General features: G+C 44.7%; 1 protein-coding gene and 1 long non-coding RNA gene across 7 annotated transcripts in view; one reads left to right on the plus strand and one right to left on the minus strand.

Annotated features, from left to right (window-relative positions):
* Positions 1-816: 816 nt before the first annotated feature.
* Positions 817-25,450, minus strand: part of LOC118392262 (copine-8-like) — a 118,816-nt gene continuing 94,182 nt past the window's right edge. For 4 of the 5 annotated variants that reach the window (XM_052460070.1, XM_052460073.1, XM_052460074.1 and 1 more), the window contains 8 exons: positions 21,405-21,419; positions 12,992-13,038; positions 11,937-12,118; positions 11,000-11,127; positions 9,155-9,257; positions 7,466-7,523; positions 7,231-7,304; positions 817-5,208 (listed from right to left, as the gene is read on the minus strand). In XM_052460070.1, the coding sequence (XP_052316030.1) occupies positions 4,972-5,208; positions 7,231-7,304; positions 7,466-7,523; positions 9,155-9,257; positions 11,000-11,127; positions 11,937-12,118; positions 12,992-13,038; positions 21,405-21,419 (844 nt within the window). In that variant the 3' untranslated portion in view covers positions 817-4,971. The remainder of the gene's footprint in view (positions 5,209-7,230; positions 7,305-7,465; positions 7,524-9,154; positions 9,258-10,999; positions 11,128-11,936; positions 12,119-12,991; positions 13,039-21,404; positions 21,420-25,450) is intronic. The other variant, XM_052460071.1, reaches the window with a different exon arrangement.
* Positions 7,530-9,144, plus strand: LOC127906789 (uncharacterized). Of its 2 annotated transcripts, none has more exons than XR_008062853.1 (3): positions 7,530-8,497; positions 8,541-8,626; positions 8,799-9,144. It is a non-coding gene; the product is annotated as an uncharacterized LOC127906789 (long non-coding RNA). The 2 variants fall into 2 exon arrangements; XR_008062854.1 differs by having other exon boundaries at positions 8,842-9,144.

A 25,450-nucleotide genomic window follows, 5' to 3' on the forward strand; every position in this document is an offset into this window, starting at 1 on the left:
GAGACGATTTCTGTAGTAATTCTTCGGTTGTACAAACACACAGTTTCATCAGATGTCCGGGTTGCTGGTCTCAGCCGATGCCACAGGTGAAGCCGGATGTGGAGTTCCTGAGATGGCGTGGTTACATATGATCTGCGGTTGTAGGGCAGCTGGACGTCCTTCCAAATTCTCTAAAATGACAGCGGCTTATGGTAGAGAAATTAAAATTAAATGATCTGGCAACAGCTCTGGTGGACATTCCTGACAATTGCATGCTCCCTCAAAACGTGAGACATCTATGGCACTGTGCTGTGTGACAAAACTGCACATTTTAGAGTGGCCTTTTATTGTCCCCAGCACATTGTGCAACTGTGTAATGATCATGCTGTTTAAGCCGCTTCTTGATATGCCACACCTGTCAGGTGGATGGATTGTCCTGGCAAAGGAGAAATGCTGACTAACAAGGATGTAAACAAATTTGTGCACAACATTTTAGCTCAAGAAACATTTAAGATGTTATGTTTATAATTTTATTAATGATACTTGCCACCCACACAGATGGTTTTCTGAGTTATTTATTTATTTTATCTTTGCGTCCAAACTCTTTGTGATCCTTTGTCCCTGTTCAGGACCTCAGCCTCCCGAATCCTCTGCCAAGGGTAATAATTATTTGCCAGTCGGCCAACAAACCATATTCTCCTTCTGCAATTAGAACGTCACACCAACACACAAAACAGTCATTGGAAGCCAGACTGTTGGAAGCCAGGAGGAGAAGAGAAGGCTGGAGTGATCTATTGAGAAAGTAATGCATGCAAAGAAAAGCACTTCAGCGGAAAGTTAGTGTTTAGTAAGAATATTTATTTAAAAATCAGTAGTTTAATACAGAAATAGTCATCTATAATATGGATTACCAGACAATCAGAACTTCAGTCAGGCTTTTATCTGATTTACCACCGATTCCAAAAATACAATATATTTTTTCCCCCATACATGAAGTTATGCAAAGAAAATATACACTAGAAAAGCAAATATTGTACACTGACACAAAATAGAGAACAAGTCAATATCTGAAGGCATCGCACAAATTCCAAGAAATCAGTGAACGTTTTTAAGGCAATTTTGTACAGTTATTTTCATAGATTTTCTTTTTCCAAAACACCCAATTATAACAAAAACAACTGGTGCATCTCATGTAAAACTGTACATGCAAACATAGTGCACATTATAAGTAGATATGATGAGCATACAGTATATTATTTGTATATCTTTAGTAAACAAAGATCACGTGTGTCAACTCACATGGTCTGTTAGACTCTGGCGGCAAGTACACACACACACACACACACACACACACACACACACACACACACACACACACACACACACACACACACACACACACACCCACACCCACACCCACACCCACACCCACACCCACACACACACACACCACATACACACACGGCAAGCAGATGGCAAGAGTTGTGGCACTAGCAAAGCAGTGAAACAAAAGAATGATCCTTTCCATAGTAGTTTGAACTGAGAAAGCACTAAGAAATGACAATGTCAGTAGTCCACGATGGTGACCATGGTCTCGGCAGTATGTGTGTCTGTGTGCGAGCGGTGTGCGTGTGCCTGTGTATATGCACGCGCACACGTGTGTATCCACACTGTGTCAGTAGCCTGTGGGTGGTTAATGGGAGCCTATAACGATCTCTAGACTGTGACCCAAAGTCCTAATGATACCTCCTGCTCTGCTCTGCTACAAGCTCAGTGGGAGACTGCAGCACAGACTCACACAAGCTGGGTTTCAAATAACACACTAGCTGTTCCCCACATAATGCATTTATTTTGACAAGAGCCACGTGGTGCACTATATGGATTTCGCTAGGGTTTCATATGATACACAGACTCGAGGCTAGGCTACAACTACAGATGCAGAGCGCCAATTATGGAAGGCTTTCAAATTTGTGAGAAAAACACGACAAAAGAAGACATCAGTGAAAGTCGCGAGAAAATAAAAATACAGTGTGTGTCTACTGTATGTCTTTTTTTAAACAAGGCAGAGGTTTCTTATCAAATATATGTTGTGTAAAATGTATGGGTTAAAATGACAGACTGTCATGTTGAATATACCGAGTGAGGTTATTCTCTTTCTAGGCTAGCCAACATCTCTCTGTATAGGTTTGGCACTGTGTTGACTCAGGCATGTAGCACTAATGCCCATACTCGTATGACTACATCAGAGGGTTGACCTGTTTGTCTACTTCTGTCCAGGGTCGTTCCACCTCAAAACACACAAGAAAGAGGATATATATTGGTATTTTTACACGTCGTGTTCAAATCAATTACGTTATCAAAGATGAGTTGGATATGAAGCACGGAAATGCTAATATAGGTACTATTGACTTGCATTGGATTTGTGCGACAAATGCTAAAAAGTTAGAATTCAAAACAGTGGCCAGGTGAACAAAACCAAAGAATGGGATGCTGTCGTAATTGTCCATAGACTGCCTACAGGTACGGAAACCAATATGTAATTTTGTAATTTGGGTGAACTATTCCTTTAACATTGACATAGAATGATGAAATGACATGGAACGACCCTCCAATGACATAACCCACTGGGCTGTATCCCCCTCTCTCATCCCCCTCTCCTCCTGCCATGCCAAATATTATTGGCTTGGAGTCAATCCTATTTAAGCATTGAAACACAGTCTATTGCACTCTGTGAGGCAGCGTCCACAGAGCTGCAGTGAGGCAGGAGGAGGAATTACACAGAGAGAGAAACAGAGGTGTTGCTATGTGGTTGAAGTGTGGCAAAGGGCATCGGTCGATCAGTAATGATATGGCAACAGACAGAGAGGTAACAGACCGACAGCGGCACACACATGAAAATGGCAACAAATGGCAACAACTGCGAAACACATAAATGTGGTGTTGCAATGTCTGTTAATTTGATAAGGAGTATTGATTGATATGCAACCAATCAAGTTATCAATTACACAGCACCTCCATATAAGCACTAGCTAATAGTTATATTATGATAATAATTATTAGTATTAATAATTAATTAATTAATAATTAAAAGGCAGATGATATAAACTCTAAGCCCATTAAGACAGCAGATTGAAGAGGATACCCTGGCTGTAAGAAGTAAGAGAGGGTTGACTGTGTATAATGGTTATGGGCAAGGAGTTTTTCCTCGTGAGGAAAAACTCCTAGCCCTCAGTGGGTATTTGTTAATTGGTATTATGGGATGAGATTTACAATATTTAGGAAGAACATGTTGTCATGACAACCACCAGACACCATCATCTAGGGCCAACACATTCAGGGCTTAACATTATAACAATTAAATAATATTACATATTTATTGGCACAACTCAAAACAATAAAATAACCTTAACAAGGCAACTTAAAACAATATACTTAAGAATATCAGCTTCCAAGGCAAACAAGCGGTTAAGAGCATTGGGTCAGTAACCGAAAGGTCGCTGGTTCGAATCTCTGAGCCGACTCGGTGAAAAATCTGTCAACATGCCCTTGAGCAAGGCACTTAACCCTAATTGCTCCTGTAAGTCGCTCTGGATAAGAGCGTCTGATAAATGACTCAAATGTAAAAGTAATAATAACACAAAAGAACAAGAACCAAAGAGACGGAAAGCATTTGTGTTACTGTTTTTGACCACTGGGCTTCTGCTGTTGTCTCAAACTGGATCTGAGAGCAGGTGTTGTTATTTAAATGGATTGGAAGGGAATATGCTGTTGGTTGAGTCACTGTTGTTCTCGACACAGTGAGAAAACCCGTGGGCACTCGCAGCGTGGCTGGCATGGGCACCCTATCGCCAAGGCAGTTTAGAAAGGAGCAGAATGCGCTTCAACAACAGAGTTAAAAGTTAAAAACATGGAACCCCAAAGACTGAGAGCAGTGACAGGCAGGGAAGTGTAGGACCACAATGCATGCTCTGACGATACACTCATGCAAACGGACACATAGTATAGTACAGTACAATACAGTGGCTACTTGGACCTGCACTGTTGCAACCTCAACCTGACTCCCGTGGCAAAGACAACACGCTGCGAGATAGAGAGAATATCGATTGATATTCCAAAGTTTCATACTGAAAGAAGTACGAATATTATATAAAAGTGTCCAATGATAAAAAATCATTATCATTAACATGTACTGTAAACATTGAGTGAGAGTTGGAAGAATAGAGAGACAGAGTAGAGAGAGATAGAAAGAGACCAGAGATAGAGGGAGAGAGATAGAAAGAGACCAGAGATAGAGGGAGAGATAGAAAGAGACCAGAGATGGAGAGAGAGATAGAAAGAGACCAGAGATAGAGTAGAGAGATAGAAAGAGACCAGAGATAGAGGGAGAGATAGAAAGAGACCAGAGATAGAGGGAGAGAGATAGAAAGAGACCAGAGATAGAGGGAGAGAGATAGAAAGAGACCAGAGATAGAGGGAGAGAGATAGAAAGAGACCAGAGATAGAGGGAGAAAGAAGGAAATACATTTCCAGTACAACAGTCAAGTGATTACACATCCAGAGACAATAGAACCTTTTCGCCACTCTGCTCCTGAAAAGGCCAGTCCCCAGGAAATTCCTTCCTATCCTCCTTTCATTCTTCCACCATTCATCCTTTCCTTAACTCTGCTATTCCATGCCAGGTGAGCTGGGAAGACCAGACTCTGTCTATCTGTGTCCCAGAGAGTGTCTCCATTTGCCGATATACAGAAAGTCCAGACAGAGGAACGCTTGACAATGAAAGTAAACATGCCCTTATTGACTCCATCTGCTCGTTCCAAAGTAGAACCGCTCAGTAAGAACATTCTGCCAGTCAGTCAATCTCCATTAGTGCAATGAGAGAGAGAGCGAGAAAGCCAAGAAGGCCTCTCCTATCACTGAGTGATGCAGAGAGGAGAGAGACAAATACATATTTGAAGAGGTGTTGTTTGAGACCATGGGGCATCTCCGCACCCTTCAGATCTGCGTCTGCAGGGGGTGTCCTGGGGGGGTATTTAATGGGTGTCCATCGGGGCTCTGGACAGGGTACCCTGGGGGTGTGTAGGGAGGGGGTGTGGGCAAGGGCTTGATGCCTCTGGTCCTCATGTAGGAGAGGAACTGGTCAGGGATCTCAGCCAGGACATCCTTGGCTAGACGGGCCATACTCAGGATGTGGTTCCCTGTCCGGTCGATGTAGTCTCTGAACGGGACAAACTGGACGACAAGAGAAAGACAAAGACAGGGCTGGAATTAGTGACAGTACAGTTAATATATAGGTTTGTTTAGCTACTAAATGCTGAATCCTAACTGGAAAACCGACAGAGAGAAGAAATGGAGCTGGAGAAATATACTCTAATATATACTAAAAATGTACAAAAATAAAAGTATTGGCAATATATAGTAGGTGTTAGGCCATTATGTGTGAATTCTGCAAAATACTTCCAAAGACCTTTGAAAAACCTATGTTGAGACTTTTTGGACCCACAGTACAAGTAAAACATTAATTTATTCATAACAGTTGGCAAATTCAGAGCGAGGTGAAAGAGGCCTAGCTAATCAGCTATCAAAAAAAGCCTTTCGTTTCCCTCGTCTCTTGTTGCTATGTACAGTGCATTGCTAGCGAACGCTCAGTCGCTTTCATATCTGAACTAATGAGGCTGGGGGCAGAGACAGTTTTATCACAGAAGTGTCTTTCATAGGGGTCCTGCCTGTCTGTGTGTAGAGGCAGCTAACTATCCAGACTGACAGATTGTGAGGGTGTGAGTGGGCTAGAAAGAGCAGAACGGACCTCTTTCTAGCCCACTCACACCCTGTGTGTGTGTGTGTGTGTGTGTGTGTGTGTGTGTGTGTGTGTGTGTGTGTGTGTGTGTGTGTGTGTGTGTGTGTGTGTGTGTGTGTGTGTGTAGACCTCCTAGCCAGGTCCACAGCAGAGCAGCCTTGATGTTCTCTCTGTGTTAACAAGGCTCACTAATGAGCAGGGGGAGCGTAATGATCTAGCCCTCTATCATATCATCCACATAGAGGGAGGGAGGTGAGGGAAGAGGGAAAGAGGAGGTTGAGAAGGAGGAGGAGGAAGAGGTGGAGGGAGGGAAGTAAGGAGGGAGGAAGAGAGGAGCCCCTTCTGTTGTCCAACAGAGCAGGGGAAGACCTGATAGGAAACGGTGCCTAATAGGCTATTATCATATAATGGTGGCTAACCATTTGGAATAGCATGGAGGCTAGCCATTTGGCACAATAGCATAGCATGGAGGCTAGCCACATCAGGGCTCATGTAGCATGGAGGCTAGCCATTTGGAACAATAGCATAGCATGGAGGCTAGCCACATCAGGGCTAATGTAGCCTGGAGGCTAGCCACATCAGGGCTAATGTAGAATGGAGGCAAGCCACATCAGGGCTAATGTAGAATGGAGGCAAGCCACATCAGGGCTGCGGTAATGTCCTGTGGGCAGATTCTGTGTGTAGACAGGACTGAATGGGATGCGTCACAGGTTATTTGGATGTATCAGGATTTGGGCGAAGGCTGTGCTTAAACTTCTTTGTCTTGAGTGCTTCGTGCATGTGCCCACACGGATAGGAAGGGGGGGGGTTTGGCTGAGAATTTCCTTTTGCGAGGGTGGAGACTTCGATTATGCCAAAACTCTCAATTTCTAACACGTATGATCACAGAAGTTAATCAAGCAGCTGACCAAATTATGCAAGATTTGACCTCTTGGTTAACAGAGATTAGGAAAACCCTCTGCGGGGTTTCTGTCCATCTGGCCTGATGAAGGAGAGCAGAGCAGGTGGGAAGGATCTGAACTCAGACCAGATGTCTGTCTGTCTAACGACACAGATGTTAACTCTAATGTACAAGCACTACTATCTGTGTAAAGGTCTTTTTTGTGCTTTTTATGTACGATTCTGTTGATTCCCCCGTTCGGATTTCCTTCCCAATTTGTTTTCCAGTACTTCTAGTTTCTAGATTCTACTACCATTGATCATCATTATGTGCATATAAACAGTATGTTGTAGCCTCTGTCCGTAGCCCTGACTGTTCTGTGCTATGCTATGCAATCAAGTGTATTTTTATAAAGCCCTTTGTACAACAGCAGTTGTCACAAAGTGGGGCCAGATGGATGCAGACAGTTTCTTTGTTTGTGAGGCGTATTCTAATGCTCCCAAAACCCTACCTATTTGACTCCATGCATCTGCATCTTCCACCTAGCAGTGGAACCTACAGAAGGAACACGGCGTACCTGAACAATGTCCCTCTCCGCATATCTTCCTCTCGACGAGATCCTCACTTCATCCCCGTCCAACTCGATCATCGCTGAGGAGAAACATGATACTGTAGTCATCATCTGCTCAGTGGAGTGTGTGTGTGTGTGTGTGTGTGTGTGTGTGTGTATGTGTGTGTGTGTGTATGTGATGCGTGTGCGCATACGCAGGTACGTGCATTTGTGCATCTGTGTGTGTTAGTGTGTTTCTTACCATCAAATTCTGCTGGTCCCACCCCTACGATGATAATTGACATGGGAAGACACGATGCCTGGATAGGACACGAGGAAACAAAGTTGAGTCCCATATTCTCCCCATTATGTCTGTGACATAACGTTGAGTCTGTCACACAGTATAAATATTCATAGGATTCTGTCAGACAGTCTGAGAAATGAGTTTTATGAGTGATGTTGACTGAGAACCTATACAGCCCACAGCCTATACAATAAAGTTGATTCACCCCAAGCTGTGTCTGTGTGTGTGTGTGTGTAAATATTCATGGCGTGTGTCTGTGAGATGTAGCATCTTCCTGAGGGCTGCGTGGGACAGGAACACCTCCTCGGAAGTTGGGGATGAGAACATAAATAAATAAAAGTCCCTCAACTCACACTCCCCCAACACTTGTGTGTGTGTGTATGTGTGTCTTTGTGTGTGTGTGTGTGTGTGTTTGTGCCATAACCCTGCCACTGCTCTCTCCATCTTTATGAGTGATGAGTTAGTTTGACTGAGGTGTTACCCCAGGGCTGTAGAATGATGATTTAGTTTGACTGAGGTGTTACCCCAGGACTGTAGAATGATGGGTTAGTTTGACTGAGGTGTTACCCCAGGGCTGTAGAATGATGAGTTAGTTTGACTGAGGTGTTACCCCAGGGCGGTAGAATGATGAGTTAGTTTGACTGAGGTGTTACCCCAGGGCTGTAGAATGATGATTTAGTTTGACTGAGGTGTTACCCCAGGGCTGTAGAATGATGAGTTAGTTTGACTGAGGTGTTACCCCAGGGCTGTAGAATGATGAGTTAGTTTGACTGAGGTGTTACCCCAGGGCGGTAGAATGATGAGTTAGTTTGACTGAGGTGTTACCCCAGGGCTGTAGAATGATGATTTAGTTTGACTGAGGTGTTACCCCAGGTCTGTAGAATGATGAGTTAGTTTGACTGAGGTGTTACCCCAGGGCTGTAGAATGATGAGTTAGTTTGACTGAGGTGTTACCCCAGGGCTGTAGAATGATGAGTTAGTTTGACTGAGGTGTTACCGCAGGGCTGTAGAATGATGAGTTAGTTTGACTGAGGTGTTACCCCAGGGCTGTAGAATGATGAGTTAGTTTGACTGAGGTGTTACCCCAGGGCTGTAGAATGATGAGTTAGTTTGACTGAGGTGTTACCCCAGGGCTGTAGAATGATGAGTTAGTTTGACTGAGGTGTTACCCCAGGGCTGTAGAATGATGATTTAGTTTGACTGAGGTGTTACCCCAGGGCTGTAGAATGATGAGTTAGTTTGACTGAGGTGTTACCCCAGGGCTGTAGAATGATGATTTAGTTTGACTGAGGTGTTACCCCAGGGCGGTAGAATGATGAGTTAGTTTGACTGAGGTGTTACCCCAGGGCGGTAGAATGATGAGTTAGTTTGACTGAGGTGTTACCCCAGGGCTGTAGAATGATGAGTTTTTCAGAATGTCTTGTTTATCTAGGAACTGATCCCAAGTCAGCCTTTACGTCTCCCTATATATATATATATATCTCGTGACTAGGGCCGGGATTCAATCAGATCGTGGAAAATTCTGATCAGATTTGGAAAACTGTCCATTTAAAGGTCATTCCGATTGAGCCGACATATGCAGGGTTTACCGTGAATGTGGTCTTCGCCAAAGTGGGAACATTGCTTAGCAGTTGTTGTTGTTCTTACGTTGACGATGGACTCCTTGGTCTGGGCCATGTCTGAGATGACTCCATCTGTGATGATGAGAAGGACGAAGTACTGAGAGCCATCATTCACTGACGCAGCATACCTACAGACAGGAGAGATAAACACAGAGTACATAGGTGAGCCACACAAGTGTTTATATTATCCATAAAACCCTACATTATACAATTGTCTTTATTTCCTACAGATGTAACCTCTCAAACCCGGCATGAACTGGCTGGGTAGTGATATTATTTCCGGCACCTACTTTACACAACATGGGCCCTGGCCTCTGGCTGCTTCCTGTGCTTCTCAAACACACGTAAGGTGTGAGGAGAGACAGAACATCAGATGCTTGCAGCGTCGGATACAGAGACGAAGACAGAGAAGTCAATTGAACAGTTATTAAACTGCGAGGAGCGTGAGGCAAGGCAGAGAAGGAACGGAGTGGTTATTATTAAAACGTGGGGGCGAGTGGCACACGGCGAAACGAGGAGATGAGACAGAGTAGATGAGAGGAAAGGAGGGAGGGGTAAGGTAGTGTTCTTGGATGGCACTAATGATTGTGGATTCTGAAAGCCACACACAAATTTTGCACTGGGTTGTCACCCCTCAACTCAATATTTCTACCTTGGCTTCCGAGCAACAACAAATAGGCACACACACATGCATGTGGACACACACACACACACACACACACACACACACACACACACACACACACACACACACACACACACACACACACACACACACACACACACACACACACACACACACACACACACACACACACACACACACAAATCTGTTAATCTCAAGTCTTCTGACAGCACCTTTACTTCATTAAGCAAAACTCATTAAGGCTTAAGGACTGTGTGTGTGTGTGTGTGTGTGTGTGTGTGTGTGTGTGTGTGTGTGTGTGTGTGTGTGTGTGTGTGTGTGTGTGTGTGTGTGTGTGTGTGTGTGTGTGTGTGTGTGTGGGAAGGACTGTGTAGTCATTGTTCACTGTTCACTCACACAAACAACATGTTTACAGGTTAACTAAAGAACAGAACGTGACAAAAGTAAAAATAAAATACTGTTTTATGTAACAGCTCAGAAGCACCTTTTATGGGACTCAATTAACGTTAAAGTTCTACAGTGGAATGCTGTCACACTGATTATTTGTGAGATTATCTCTGTGCTTGTGAGCTGAGTAGCATAGTCACCCTTAAGAATTGAAAAATCTCGGTTAAGTGTCCGTTAGTCTGACCGTGTGGCCGAAACACTGTCACCAACTTATACTCAGCATAATACACTGAGTTATGTACCGAAACATCTACTTGCACTTATAAAAGTTGATCCATCTCAGTTAACTCTCTGTTAGTCAGCAGACTTCCTCTGTCGTCCTTTCTGCTCCCAGGGAAACGACTCAATCGCAACACACAGCCTGCGTCGCGAATGGCTCATTGGAACGCAGAGGACAGTGAATCGATACACACGTTCAGGCCATCTTAGTTAGTATTGATCTACTCAGGACTCAGGAATCATGACATATGGCTCTATATAGACATATGGCTCTCTCATGCCTGGGAGATTTAGGTGTGCATTGGTAGGAATGTGATCTGAAATGTAATGAAGGAAGACCTGTAGATGTCGCCCTCTGTTTTTATCACCCTGCTATGCGTATCCAGTCAGTTCAGGGAGTGAATCAAAAGACTCCACAATAGAAAACCGCGGGTAATATCATTTTCCAATCACAAATTCAATTTCAATTTGGTTCACAGAGTCACTGAAATGAATCGAAAACTGAAGTGACCTTAAAGCTGTTTACAAGTCCAGCTGTGTTCCTCATAGCCCCCTTACCTGGCCACATGGTTGATGACAGGAGAAAAGTTGGTTGGGCCGTAGAGGCAGACAGACTTCAGGCTCTGGTAATATGCCTCCATCACTCCATCTATACCTGCACAGTATGGGTTTTGGGGGTTGCCATTCTGGAAGACACAAAAAGAGAAGGAGGGTAGTTAAACATCTTTCATCAATCCCAGTCAAGCAGGAGAATAACATTTTTTAAAAAGAGAAGAATCTAAAAAGAAAAATGTAAGATATTTCTAATTAAATTCTGAAGCAGGGGAATGAAGTAGGAGAACTAGGAAAGAAGAGACGGAGAGGAGGATAAATACACATCTTTCATCAATACAACTTTAGGCCCAGTCAGAGATATGGAAAATCCCTGCTGAGCATGCTGGAGGCATGTTCCTGTCTGAGTGGTATCCTACTGTTTACAGTACTCTGTAGAGCTGAAGACGAAAAGAGAGCGAGGGGGAGGGAGGGCATGGGAGGGAGGACTGTCTGTGATCAATGTTTTTCTTTACAGAGAAGACAGTTACTGTTCTCCTTGGCAGTCATAGAGCTCAGTGGTAGTATTTGTTTTTTAGGACTTGGCATCCTAAGCCTCTACAATACAGCCACTAAGTAGACATTGAAACTTTGAGCCTGCCTGGAGTGCCAGATAGGTGGAGTTTGCTTAGGGTTTTGTCGCTCTTTCACTTGTCTAATTACTTACATTTCGATTGGTGCATCTGCAGCTTTTAACCAGGTATAAATAAAACAAGCCCGTAACCACGGCAAACGCATTAAGTACATGTGCTCCATGCAGGGAGCAAACCCACAATTTAATCAACCGAGCCAGGACTGAACAACTCTGGTGTTGGGGTACCCGTCCAACCTCTCTGAAGCCAAGAGCAGGGATTATCTTATCAGGGTTTAGGGGGTTAGAGGTCAGGGGTTAGAGGTCACTCACCAGGGCGAACTCATGTGAGACCCGTCCGTCGGGGGGCAGCTTGGCTCCGAAGCCCAAAGCAGGGAACATCTTATCACTGTCGTAGTCCTGGATGATCTCCCCTACAGCCTTCAGGGCCATGGCGTAGGCATTCATCTGGTAGGGACTCATGTAGTGGAGGGAGGTGGGCTGGGCTGGGTTGCCTGGGAAACAGGTACAGTAATGGTAAATAATGGGACAGTAATAACAAGGTACAATAATGGAACAACAGAGCCAGATATAGAAAGGAACGGCTGTGTCTCAAATCTAACTCCATTCCCCATTTAGTGCACTGCTAGCGCATGCTGTTTATGGTAGAAAGTGGTGCATTATATGTGGAATACAGTGTTATCTGAATTCTGCCCATACTTTTGCCCAGAAAGGTAGTTGAGTGTTCAACCAAAAGGCTGATATTTTTAGACAGCATAATACACCATTTCACCTTAGGCGTGTTAGATCTCTTTCCCTGCCTTTCCCTCTATATAAGACTCTGGGTAGTGGGTACAGTATGAGTGACATGCATAACTACATGACCAACATGAGCAGGAGAATCATTTCACTTTATAGCACACTGGCTGTAGTGGTTATGAGTATAGTGACATGAACTTTAGATCTTTTAACGGCCCTATTGGACACACATCCATAACATCAGCTCCAGCACATCATATATTGGACCTCGTCAAATAAAAACAAGGAAGCAATAACCCTACGCTCATGAGTTATCAGTGGGGTCTAAGTTTTAATTGAACCATCTGCTGTTATCTAAGAGATATGGTAGTCCCATTCAACCTCACTATAACGTCTAAGAGACGGGTCATTTCCTTCCAGCCTTGCTATAACAGGTACACATTAAAATATACAAGAGAGGCACATTTATTCCTGTTATCACCACTAAGCTATCATCTCTTTTACAGCATTAGGTTTTAGCCTGCCCTGCAATAATGGAGTAGGGCTATTACAGATCACCCAATATGCATACATTTAAACAGCCCTGGTTGAGCATTACGAGAAGTGTTGAGTGTGTGTGTGTTGCTCACCGTTTGAAGCGGTGAAATCAATTGCCACTGTGAAATTAATCTGGGTCCTGGAAGGTAAAAGCAAGAGGAGAGTAATTATTAAATTTACCACACGCTAGCATAGACACACACACATACACACACACCATAAACCATTGGCTTAATGAACTTTAGTAAACACAATAATATTCTGATTATCATAGCTCAAGCAAGCAGGCAAGTTGAAAGCACTCCTTGCCCTTGATGCCTGAAGAAACAAAATCTAATTTAAATAGAGATAACTTTCTAATCCCAAGAAGTCAAGACAAAAAAACAGGTTCAACAGATGAGCGCACACAGTGCTGATGTGTGCTGTGCGTGCCGTGCGCTATAGCTCACACATCCTCTTGCCCTCTCCACCACCTCCTGTATTTGAATAGATCAGGTACTGTAAGGAACCATTGGACTTGTCACCCTGTGACGCAATGTGGAGTGCACTGCACAGCCCGCAGACACATGTTAGTGCAGCAGACCTGAAGAAGCTTGTTTACTCATTGTGAGGGAGGGGGAGAACCAGACCAGGGGTTCTGTGCTCTCCTCTCCCCAGCTCTGAGCCACTCTGTCTGCGGTTCAGGTCAGGCTAGGAGCCATGAGGCGGGTATGGATGGATAGGGCCCTGGTCGGGCTTTGCGCTACTGTCTAGTACACACAGACACACACAGCCTGGTTCTACTGCTGGGAGAGGAAGGGGTGGGTGGGGAGTGATGCCTGAAGTACGGCACTGTCGCCTCATGTTAGGGCAGATAGAGTCTGGGACGGGAGGAGGGGAGAGGGAGGATGAGAGGAGGGAGGAATAAGGAAGGAGCAGAGGGATGCTTGCATCATTCCCCCCGAGTTAAATCACAAATGTAGTGTTAAATCACTCATTTACGCTTCGTTTTGCATGCATGCTAAGAATGTGTTTGAGCCCATTTCTTATTATATATATTTTTTTCAACCCAATTTCGTGATATCCAATTGGTAGTTACAGTCTTGTCCCATTGTTGCAACTCTCGTACGGACTCGGGACAGGCGAATGTTGCGAGCCATGCGTCCTCTGAAACACGACCACCACACTGCTTCTCGACACATTGCTCGCTTAACCCAGAAGCCATTGAGCACATTTCTTAAAGAATATTTGTGTAGGGGTAAAAAGTTACATCTGCTAGTGTAAGTCAATGTGCACATTATACTGGGCTATCCTGCATCAAACATATCATGTTTTAACTTCAGGTTAAACTCAGGTTACATTAATTCAACTATTTTTTCCCTCAGTATAATTCAGTGCCAAGATGTACCACTCAATATTTAAGACCATTGGTACGCTGCAGAAGTCAGTGGAGAGGAGACAATTTAATATTCAGAGAAAGGAACAGGGAGTCAAGTATTCAAGGAGAAAAAGAGGTGAGACAGTGGTGTATTGGAGTCATATCTGGTCCAGCTCTCTGTGCCAAGAGGGAGACAGACAGACTGGCCCACCAGCCTGAATTATGGATCTCTCCTCAAACACACACACACCCACACACTGAGAGTTTCCACCTCGCTCAGAGTGTGAGAACAGCCAGAAACAGGGGAAGGAGATGGATAAAGAGAGAAAAAAAAGAGGAGTAGAGAAATGTATCCTAGTCTGAAATGAAATATTACTCAGTCATTTCCATATAACTCAGAGACTGTAAATCAGTGGAGATGCAATCTAATTATTCCCATTACAATGCAGAGGACTCTCGCTAAAGGTCAGCTGAAGCTGCTGCACCAATCACCGATGAGTGTGCACAGTGAGGTAAGAGTGAAACATCACCCCATTGGCTCCAGGTGTTGCCCCTGGCGATGCATGTTCCAGGAAAACTAGCCAGCCTGTTCTGACCTTAAAGGGGCAATCAGCAGTTGCGACATCAATTTTTTCACTAATAAATTAATGATATGTACCCATTTGTTCTTAAAGAATATCACTAAGAAATAACTCATGAGCTTAGTTCAACTGTTGTACCCTCATCAGTACCCAAAATATAAGCTTGTTTGTAAACCAATGTTGGTAAACAAAGTAAATGCAAACAAACACTGTGTCACGCCCTGGTCGAAGTATTTTCAGGCCAGTGTGTGGCATGGGTTTGTGTATGTGGTGTGTATGTATTGGGATTGTAGCTAGTGGGGTGTTCTGGTTAAGTCTATGGCTGTCTGAAGTGGTTCTCAATCAGAGGCAGGTGTTTATCGTTGTCTCTGATTGGGAACCATATTTAGGCAGCCATATTCTTTGAGTTTGTCATGGGTGATTGTCCTTAATGTCTTTGTTCCTTGTTCTGTGTGTATGTGCACCAGTATTAGGCTGTTTTGGTTTTCATTACGTTTATTGTTTTGTAGGTTTTGTATTTAGATTAGTGTTACGTTTGTTCATTAAACATGGATCGCAATCTACACGCTGCATTTTGGTCTGACTCTTCATCACACCTAGAACACCGTTACAGAATCACCCACCACAAACGGACCAAGCAGCGTGTCAACAGGCAGGAGCAGCCCAAAGAGGAGATGCGTAAGAAGGATTTCTGGACATGGGAGGAAATCCTCGACGGGAGAGGACCCTGGGCTAAACCAGGGGAGTGTAGCCGCCCAAAGGTGCAGCAGGAGAAGAGGCAACAGGAGCAGCCCAAAGAGGAGTACAGTATGGACTATACTTCTTGGGAGGAGATAGACAGGTGGGCGGTCGACCCAGGGAGAGTGCAAGAGCCCGTCTGGGATTCGATGGAGCAGTGTGCGGAAGGTTACAGGAGAATGAGGTTGGCGATGCAAGCACGGCGGCGCGGACGGAAGCCCGAGAGTCAGCCCCAAAAGTTATTGAGGGGGGGCTCACGGGGAGTAGGGCTACGCCAGGTAGGAGACCTACGCAAACTCCCTGTGCTTACCGGGGGGCTAGAGAGACCGGGCAGGCACCGTGTTATGCAGTGGTGCGCACGGTGTCCCCAGTGCGGGTGCATAGCCCGGTGCGGTATATTCCAGCTCCTCGTATCGGCCGGGCTAGAGTGGGCATCGAGCCAGGTAAGGTTGGGCAGGCTCGGTGCTCAAGAGCTCCAGTGCGCCTGTACGGTCCGGTCTATTCAGTACCACCTCCACACCCCAGCCCTGCGGTGCCAGCTCCCCGCACCAGGCTTCCTGTGCGTGTCCTCGGTCCAGTACCACCAGTACCAGCACCACGCATCAGGCCTACAGTGCGCCTCGCGTCTCCAGCGCAGCCAGAGCCTTTCTCCTCTCCTGCGCTGCCGGAGTCTCCTGCCTGTTCAGCGCAGCCAGAGCTGCCAGCCTGCATGGAGCAGCCAGAGCTGTCAGTCTGCATGGAGCAGCCAGAGCTGTCAGTCTGCATGGAGCAGCCAGAGATGTCAGTCTGCATGAAGCAGCCAGAGCTGTCAGTCTGCAAGGAGCTGTCAGTCTGCAAGGAGCTGTCAGTCTGCAAGGAGCTGCCAGTCTGCAAGGAGCTGCCAGTCTGCACGGAGCTGCCAGTCTGCACGGAGCTGCCAATCTGCACAGAGCTGCCAATCTGCAAGGAGCTGCCAGTCTGCAAGGAGCTGCCAGTCTGCAAGGAGCTGTCAGTCTGCAAGGAGCTGTCAGTCTGCAAGGAGCTGTCAGTCTGCAAGGAGCTGTCAGTCTGCAAGGAGCTGTCAGTCTGTAAGGAGCTGTCAATTTGCAAGGAGCCGCCAGTCTGCACGGAGCCGCCAGAGCTGTCAGTCTGTAAGAAGCCGCCAGAGCTGTCAGCCTACATGGAGCAGCCAGAGCCGCCAGTCAGCCAGACTCTTCCAGATCCGCCAGTCAGCCAGACTCTTCCAGATCCGCCAGTCAGCCAGACTCTTCCAGATCCGCCAGTCAGCCAGACTCTTCCAGATCCGCCAGTCAGCCAGACTCTTCCAGATCCGCCAGTCAGCCAGACTCTTCCAGATCCGCCAGTCAGCCAGACTCTTCCAGATCCGCCAGTCAGCCAGACTCTTCCAGATCCGCCAGTCAGCCAGACTCTTCCAGATCCGCCAGTCAGCCAGACTCTTCCAGATCCGCCAGTCAGCCAGACTCTTCCAGATCCGCCAGTCAGCCAGACTCTTCCAGATCCGCCAGTCAGCCAGACTCTTCCAGATCCGCCAGTCAGCCAGACTCTTCCAGATCCGCCAGTCAGCCAGACTCTTCCAGATCCGCCAGTCAGCCAGACTCTTCCAGATCCGCCAGTCAACCAGACTCTTCCAGATCCGCCAGTCAACCAGACTCTTCCAGATCCGCCAGTCAACCAGACTCTTCCAGATCTGCCAGTCAACCAGACTCTTCCAGATCTGCCAGTCAACCAGACTCTTCCAGATCCGCCAGTCAGCCGGGATCTGCCAGAACTGCCAGTCGGCCAGGATCTGCCAGTCAGCCAGGATCCGCCAGTCAGCCAGGATCCGCCAGTCAGCCAGGATCTGCCAAAACCACCAGCCAGCCAGGATCTGGTAGATCCATCAACCTGCCTGAGCTTCCTCTCACTCCCGAGCTTCCTCTCACTCCCGAGCTTCCTCTCACTCCCGAGCTTCCCCTCAGTCCCGAGCTTCCCCTCAGTCCCGAGCTGCCTTAGTCCCGAGCTGCCCCTCAGTCCCGATCTGCTCCTCAGTCCAGTGGGGTTCTGGGTGAGGACTACTAGGCCATGTTCGGCAGCGAGGGTGGACTATCCAAGGACGCGAGGAGAGGGGACTAAGACATTGATTGAGTGGGGTCCACGTCCCACGCCGGAGCCGCCACCATGGACAGACGCCCACCCGGACCCTCCCTATTGTTTTGAGGTGCGTTCGGGAGTCCGCACCTTAGGGGGGAGGTTCTGTCACGCCCTGGTCGAAGTATTTTCAGACCAGGGTGTGGCATGGGTTTGTGTATGTGGTGTGTATGTATTGGGATTGTAGCTAGTGGGGTGTTCTGGTTAAGTCTATGGCTGTCTGAAGTAGTTCTCAATCAGAGGCAGGTGTTTATCGTTGTCTCTGATTGGGAACCATATTTAGGCAGCCATATTCTTTGAGTTTGTCGTGGGTGATTGTCCTTAGTGTCTTTGTTCCTTGTTCTGTGTGTATGTGCACCAGTATTAGGCTGTTTCGGTTTTCATTACGTTTATGTTTTGTAGGTTTTGTATTTAGATTCGTGTTACGTTTGTTCATTAAACATGGATCGCAATCTACACGCTGCATTTTGGTCCGACTCTTCATCACACCTAGAAAACCGTTACACACTGTATAGCCTCAAAACATAGTTAAAACAATAAAGCTGATATCATGGATGGTCAGGCCTTGCATCCATATATCTGTCTATGAATTTGAGACAGTTAACATTTCTCCAGCCCCATCCCTCAGCTTTTTAACCAAAATAGGGGCAGGGATTGCGCTTTGTTATTGCTTCTACTGCTTATCGCCGCTTTAACCCAGCTCAAACAGATACGGAGAGAGAGAGAATTTTTAGCTAAGCTTGCCTTGAAACGTTATCTAAAAGCAACATTAAAGTAACGGATAGAAATTCAGCTCTTCTCAAGTGACGGTAAAGCAGGAAATCCCTAAGGAAGTGACTATGAGGACTTCATAGCAATCCATTTCATGTCTGCCTGTGTTATTAGCTGGATCATTATCAGAGAGGAGAGGAGAAGCAGAGAGAGGAGAGGAGAAGCAGAGAGAGGAGAGGAGAAGCAGAGAGAAGAGAGGAGAGTGGAAGAGAGGAGATGAGGAGTGGGAGGAGGTAGGGGGCGGAAAGGGGAAGAGAGAGGGGGGGCAGATTTTCTCATGCTAAACAAACATCTAACATACTATGACTAACATACTGTCCCTTCCAGCCTTGTCTATGAGTAGTGATTCATAATAAGTAAATAGCACTACTAAAGGAGTGTTATTGTATTAGTGGCATCCATCTGCCCCTGCCAGCGGACATGGGAAACCCTGTAGGAGTAATTCGTATTGGTCCTGTGGCTAATTAAAATCCTCACCTGACCCCACTCGATTGTTTCATGCATAAATTAGGACTCCATCTCCCCAAGCGTAAGTGACGAGGCAGTCTATAGAGAGACTACATGGGCTCACATGAAAAAAAAACATGTCAATCCCAATGTCTTCCCTGGTTAAATAAAGGTTAGAAAATAGAAAGAGTGTGAGCCATATTGAAGCTATCAGAGTGCAGGGGGATGAGGTGCGTACACACCCCAACTCATGCTTATGTCTCCTATATGATAGTATCACCCAGGGGCGATCAGTGCAGCACCTTTCTCTACAGCACTCCTTTTATTTGCCTCCGTGCAGGAAGAACCCCCCGTCTGTCACAAAGCCAGCTGATGACCAATTCACAGAAAAATAAAAACATCTGGGAAAGAAAGAAACTTGTCTGGAGAGATGAGGAAAGATGAGCTAATGAAAACAATGGCAGTGTAAGTAGAGAAGATTAGGGTGAGCAGAGAAGCATCCTCCTTTTGTTCCTGGAGTAGAGTAGAGTAGAGTAGAGTAGAGTAGAGTAGAGTAAGAGAGAGAGAGAGAGAGAGAGAGAGAGAGAGAGAGAGAGAGAGAGAGAGAGAGAGAGAGAGAGAGAGGTGGGCTGGGTTAATGAGAAAGGAGGGGAGATATATGATGGGAAATGCCTATTGAACAGCTGGGACTCGGAGAGCGATCCATTCCTAGTGTTATTGTTAAAGCCCCGGGTGCTTCAACTGGACAAGGCTCTGACAATGTGTGACAAACCATGGTACTGTGCAGTGGTGAGGACACTGTGAAAGTTTAGAGAAGAAGGAAAGGAGGATAGAAGGAGGAGAAGAAAACTGATTGTTTACATGCTGCCCACATAAGGTAACACCAGCTACCACTAAGGGTACATTGATGCGCGCTTAATACAACTTGAAAGCCGCACAAGCAGAACAGAAGGTTGGATTAATTCTGTTTCAAATGGACCGTGTTCATCCCTTTGAATACAAAGACTGGTGTTGATACATTAACACTGAATGAGGGTCCCAATCCCACGCACACATGCACACACATAACAGCTGTGTGCTGCCAGATAAGAGATAGGGGATTTACAACACACTACCCATCCATTCTCTATGCTAATTCCAATGCTAATAGTTGTGGTGCTTTCCCATTCACTTTTGAGCTAATGAAAATTAGCAGATTGGAGTGAGTCACTAACAATGGCTGCTCTCACTCAGAACCTGTCAGGATGAGGGCTTCAATACGCTCTTGGCTAATGAAGTGAATATCCATACAGGTGTCAATCAAAATCTAAATGCTGTGGAGAGGAGAAACACAAAGAATAGAAGAGAAAAAAATAAAAAGGGATTATATACTGAAAAAACATATAAATGCTACAATTTCAAAGATTTTACTTAGTTACAGGTCATATAAGGAAATCAGTCAATTGAAATAAATTCATTAACAGCCTAATCTATAGATTTCACATGACTAGGAATCCAGATATGCATCTGTTGGTGGCAAATGCCTTAAAAAAAAGGTGAGGGCATCGGTCAGAAAACCAGTCAGTATCTGGTGTGACCACCATTTGCCTAAAGCAGCACGACACATCTCCTTTGCATAGAGTTGAATGTTGTCCCACACCTCTTCAATGGCTGTGCAAAGTTGCTGGATATTGGCGGGAACTGGAACACGCTGTCATTAACGGCGATCCAGAGCATCCCACACATGTTCAATGGGTGACATATCTGGTGAGTATTCAGGCCATGGAAGAACTGGGACACTTTCAGCTTCCAGAAATTTGAATTTTACCCGCTTTTTTCAATCTTGTCTCATCACTGCAACTAACTAACAGGCTCGGGAGAGGCGAAGGTGGAATCAAACGTTCTCTGGAACATGACCCACCTCACCGCACTCCTTAACAACCGCCAGCTTAACCCGGAAGCCAGCCGCACCAATGTATCGGAGGAAACACCGTTCAACTGGCGACTGGAGTCAGCCCGCAGACACCCAGATCGCCACAAGGAGTCACTAGAGCGATTATGTTAATTTTCCCGTAGCTTATGCCTGCCCATACCATAAACCCCCCCCCCCCCGCCACCATGGGGCACTCTGTTCACAATGTTGACATCAGCAAACGATGAGTATCTTGGCAAAGGAGAAATTGCTCACTAACAGGGATTTGGAACATTTCTGGGATCTTTATTTCAGCTCATGAAACATGGGGCCAACACTTTACATGTTGCGTTTATATTTTTGTTCAGTGTAGATTACACCTATTAAAGTAACATGCTATTTCTTATCAAACAAGCCAAACAGATGAAGAGACACAAGGGGTTATGAGAAGGCTGTGTGAGAAGAGCTCAGCATGAAGCAGTTATTATGAAACATGAGCACTATAGTCCATTATCATCCATTTAGGCTTCAAACAGCAAAAACATCGCTTTCCACTTCATTTAGTCACACAAACGTCAGGGTACACCACTTACCCTCCTTGGCCCACTCTGTCAAAAACACATACAATGTTGGGAGTTAGGAAAGTGCTTTTTATTCTACAACATTCAGAAGGACCTAGTTTTGTGTATGCATTTTACATAAGCAGAGTAAAAAAGTAAACTCCTGTCTCCTACACACATGTCTCCAGTTACACTGTTAACCTCCATCACACTCATACACATTAAACCACATCAATATACACAGAGTGTACAAACATTAACAACACCTTCTTAATATTGAGTTGCCCCCCTCCCCCATAGACTACAAGATGTTGGAAGCGTTCCACAGGAACTTCCCACAGTTGTGTCAAGATGGCTGGATGTCCTTTGGGAGGTGGACCATTCTTGGTACACACGGTAAACCGCTGAGTGTGAAAACCCCAGCAGCGTTGCAGTTCTTGAAACAAACCGGTGCGCCTGGCACCTACTACCATACTCAGTTAAAAGTCACTTCAATATTTTGTCTTGCCCATTCACCCTCTGAATGCCACACATACATAATCCATGTTTTAATTGTCTCAAGGTTTAATCATCCTTCTTTAACCTATTTCCTCCCCTTCATCTACACTGACTGAAGTGGATATAACAAGTGATAACATCAATAGGGGATCACACCTGGATTCACCTGGTCAGTCTACATCTTGGAAAGAGCAGGTGTTCTTAACGTTTTGTACACTCAGTGTACAGCACATATTACATGCATCCACAGGATCAATTCAGAGATGGTCACACCTCCATATCACTGTGGACAACAGCCATTGTGTTACATACAATCAGGTGCATAATGACTGGCACCCTTGATAAAGATGAGCAAAAAATACTGTATAAAATCAATTCTATGCTAAACAAAATATAGGGTTATTATTTTATAGTAATACAATTTCTCGGAGAAATAGATTTCGTGATAGCACCAATGCCGTTTATCAAACTCCAGGAGGTGCTTTGCAGTGGCGTGTCCAGAACATATATTAGCATACAGCAGTAAATTCACTTGAAAGTGCCCTACAGAGTGTGTTATACTGTAACATTCAAGGAGTCACTTTTTTTATGGGACCTCCTGTGTGTTTTTTTATTGGGTTTTATAGTAAAGACACGTACAGTTTAAGTCTGAAGTTTACATACACCTTAGCCAACTACAATTAAACTCAGTTTTTCACAATTCCTGACATTTAATCCATGTAAAAATACCCTATTTCAGGTCAGTTAGGATCACCATTTATTTTAACCTTTTATAACTAGGGGGCGCGATTTAAATTTTTGGATGAAAAACGTTCCCGTTTTAAACAAGATATTTTGTCACGAAAAGATGCTTGACTATGCATATAATTGACAGCTTTGGAAAGAAAACACTCTGACGTTTCCAAAACTACAAAGATATTGTCTGTGAGTGCCACAGAACTGATGTTACAGAAATAACCCAGATAAAAATCCAATCAGGAAGTGCCGCATTTTTTGAAACCGCCTCATGGCAACGACTCCTTATATGGCTGTGGAGGAGCTAGGAGTCAGCTTACGTTTTCCACGTTTTCCCAAGGTGTCTGCAGCATTGTGACGTATTTGTAGGCATATCATAGGAAGATTGACCATAAGAGACTACATCTACCAGGTGGACGCTTGGTGTCCTCCGTCGCAATTATTGCGTAATCTCCAGCTGCAGTATTTTTCCGTTTGCCTCTAATGAGAAACCGACTGCCAGGAATGATTTTTCATCGAAAATAATTGTGAAAAACACCTTGAGGATTGATTCTAAATAACGTTTTCCATGTTTCTGTCGATATTATGGAGCTAATTTGGAGAAAAAAATTGGCGTTGTAAGTGACTGCATTTTCGTTTTTTTTTCTTAGCCAAATATGATGAACAAAACGGAGCTATTTCTCTTACACAAATAATGTTTTTGGAAAAAATTAACATTTGCTATCTAACAGAGTCTCGTCATTGAAAACATCCGAAGTTCTTCAAAGGTAAAATTATTTTATTTGAATGCTTTTCTTGTTTTTGTGAAAATATTGCCTGCTGAATGCTAGGCTTAATGCTATGCTAGGCTATCAATACTCTTACACAAATGCTTGTGTAGCTTTGGTTGAAAAGCATATTTTGAAAATCTGAGATGACAGTGTTGTTAACAAAAGGCTAAGCTTGTGTTTCAATATATTTATTTCATTTAATTTGCGATTTTCATGAATAGGAAACGTTGCGTTATGGTAATGAGTTTGAGGCAATGATTATGCTCCCGGATACGGGTTTGGAGTCGCAAGAAGTTAAGAATGTGAAATGTCAGAATAATAGTAGAGAGAATTATTTATTTCAGCTTTTATTTCTTTCATCACAATCCCAGTGGGTCAGCAGTTTACATACACTCAATTAGTATTTGGTAGCATTGCCTTTAAATTGTTGAAGGTGAAACGCTTTCGGTGGCCTTCCACAAGCTTCCCACAATAAGTTGGATGAATTTTGGCCCATTCCTCATGACAGAGCTGGTGTAACAGTCAGGATTATAGTCCTTCTTGCTCGCACATGCATTTTCAGTTCTGCCCACAAATGTTTTTTTTTTCTTCAGTTCTGCCCACGGCTTTGTGATGCCCACACCAATACCTTGACTTTGTTGTCCTTAAGCCATTTTGCCACAACTTTGGAAGTATGCTTGGGGTCATTGTCCATTCGGAAGACAAATTTGAGACCAAGCTTCAACTTCCTGACTGATGTTTTGAGATGTTGCTTCAATATATCCACACAATTTTCCATCCTCATGATGCTATCTATTTTGTGAAGTGCACAATTCCCTCCCGCAGCAAAGCACCCCCACAACATGATGCTGCCACCCTCGTGCTTCACGGTTGGGATGGTGTTCTTCGGCTTGCAAGCCTCCCCCTTTTTCCTCCAAACATAACGATGGTCATTATGGCCAAACAGTTCTATATTCGTTTCATCAGACCAGAGGACATTTCTCCAAAATGTATGATCTTTGTTGCCATGCGCAGTTACAAACCGTAGTCTGGCTTTTTCATGGCGGTTTTGGAGAAGTGGCTTCTTCCTTGCTGAGTGGCCCTTCAGGTTACGTCGATATAGGACTCGTTTTACTGTGGATATAGATACTTTTGTACCTGTTTCCTCCAGCATCTTCACAAGGTCCTTTGCTGTTGTTCTGGGATTGAGTTGCACTTTTCCCACCAAAGTACGTTCATCTCTAGGAGACAGAACGCGCCTCCTTCCTGAGCGGTATGACGGCTGCATGGTCCCATGGTGTTTCTACTTGCATACTATTGTTTGTACAGATGAACATGGTACCTTCATTGTTTGGAAATTGCTCCCAAGGATGAACCAGACTTGTGGAGGACTACCCTTTTTCCCCCTGATTTTCCAATGATGTCAAGCAAAGAGGCACTGAGTTTGAAGGTAGGCCTTGAAATACATCCACAGGTACACCTCCAATTGACTCAAGTGATGTCAATTAGCCTATCAGAAGCTTCTAAAACCATTACATAATTTTCTGGAATTTTACAAGCTGTTTAAAGGCATAGTCAACTTAGTGTATGTAAACTTCTGAACCACTGGAATTGTGATACAGTGAATTATAAGTGAAATAATCTGTCTGTAAACAATTGTTGGATGTCCTAACCAACATGCAAAAAGTACAGTTGGTTAAGAAGAAATTTGTGGAGTGGTTGAAAAACAAGTTAATGACTCCAACCTTTTGTGTATGTAAACTTCTGACTTCAACTGTATTTTGTGTGGTAAGCTGTTAGTAGCCCATGTGCCTCATCCAAATAATTTGGTCTATTTTCACCTCTTAATTTCGCTTAAGTTACTGTTCTGACATGGTGGTGCATGTGTAGCCTATAACCTGTTTTTGAGAAACATCATATAATATTGTAAGAGGTTTCATTGTCTGCTTATATGCCCCTTTTATTTATCCTACGGTTCTGACTTGGTGTACAGGGAAAATACTGTAAGAGCAGCCCATGTTCTGCATTCTGTCGCTGAACACAGTAATATTGACTATGTCCGCCTTAGCTCACTCATTAATATCGAAATTACAGAAT

The sequence above is a fragment of the Oncorhynchus keta genome, chromosome 13 (genome assembly GCF_023373465.1).
Source record: "Oncorhynchus keta strain PuntledgeMale-10-30-2019 chromosome 13, Oket_V2, whole genome shotgun sequence".
NCBI lineage: Eukaryota > Metazoa > Chordata > Actinopteri > Salmoniformes > Salmonidae > Oncorhynchus > Oncorhynchus keta.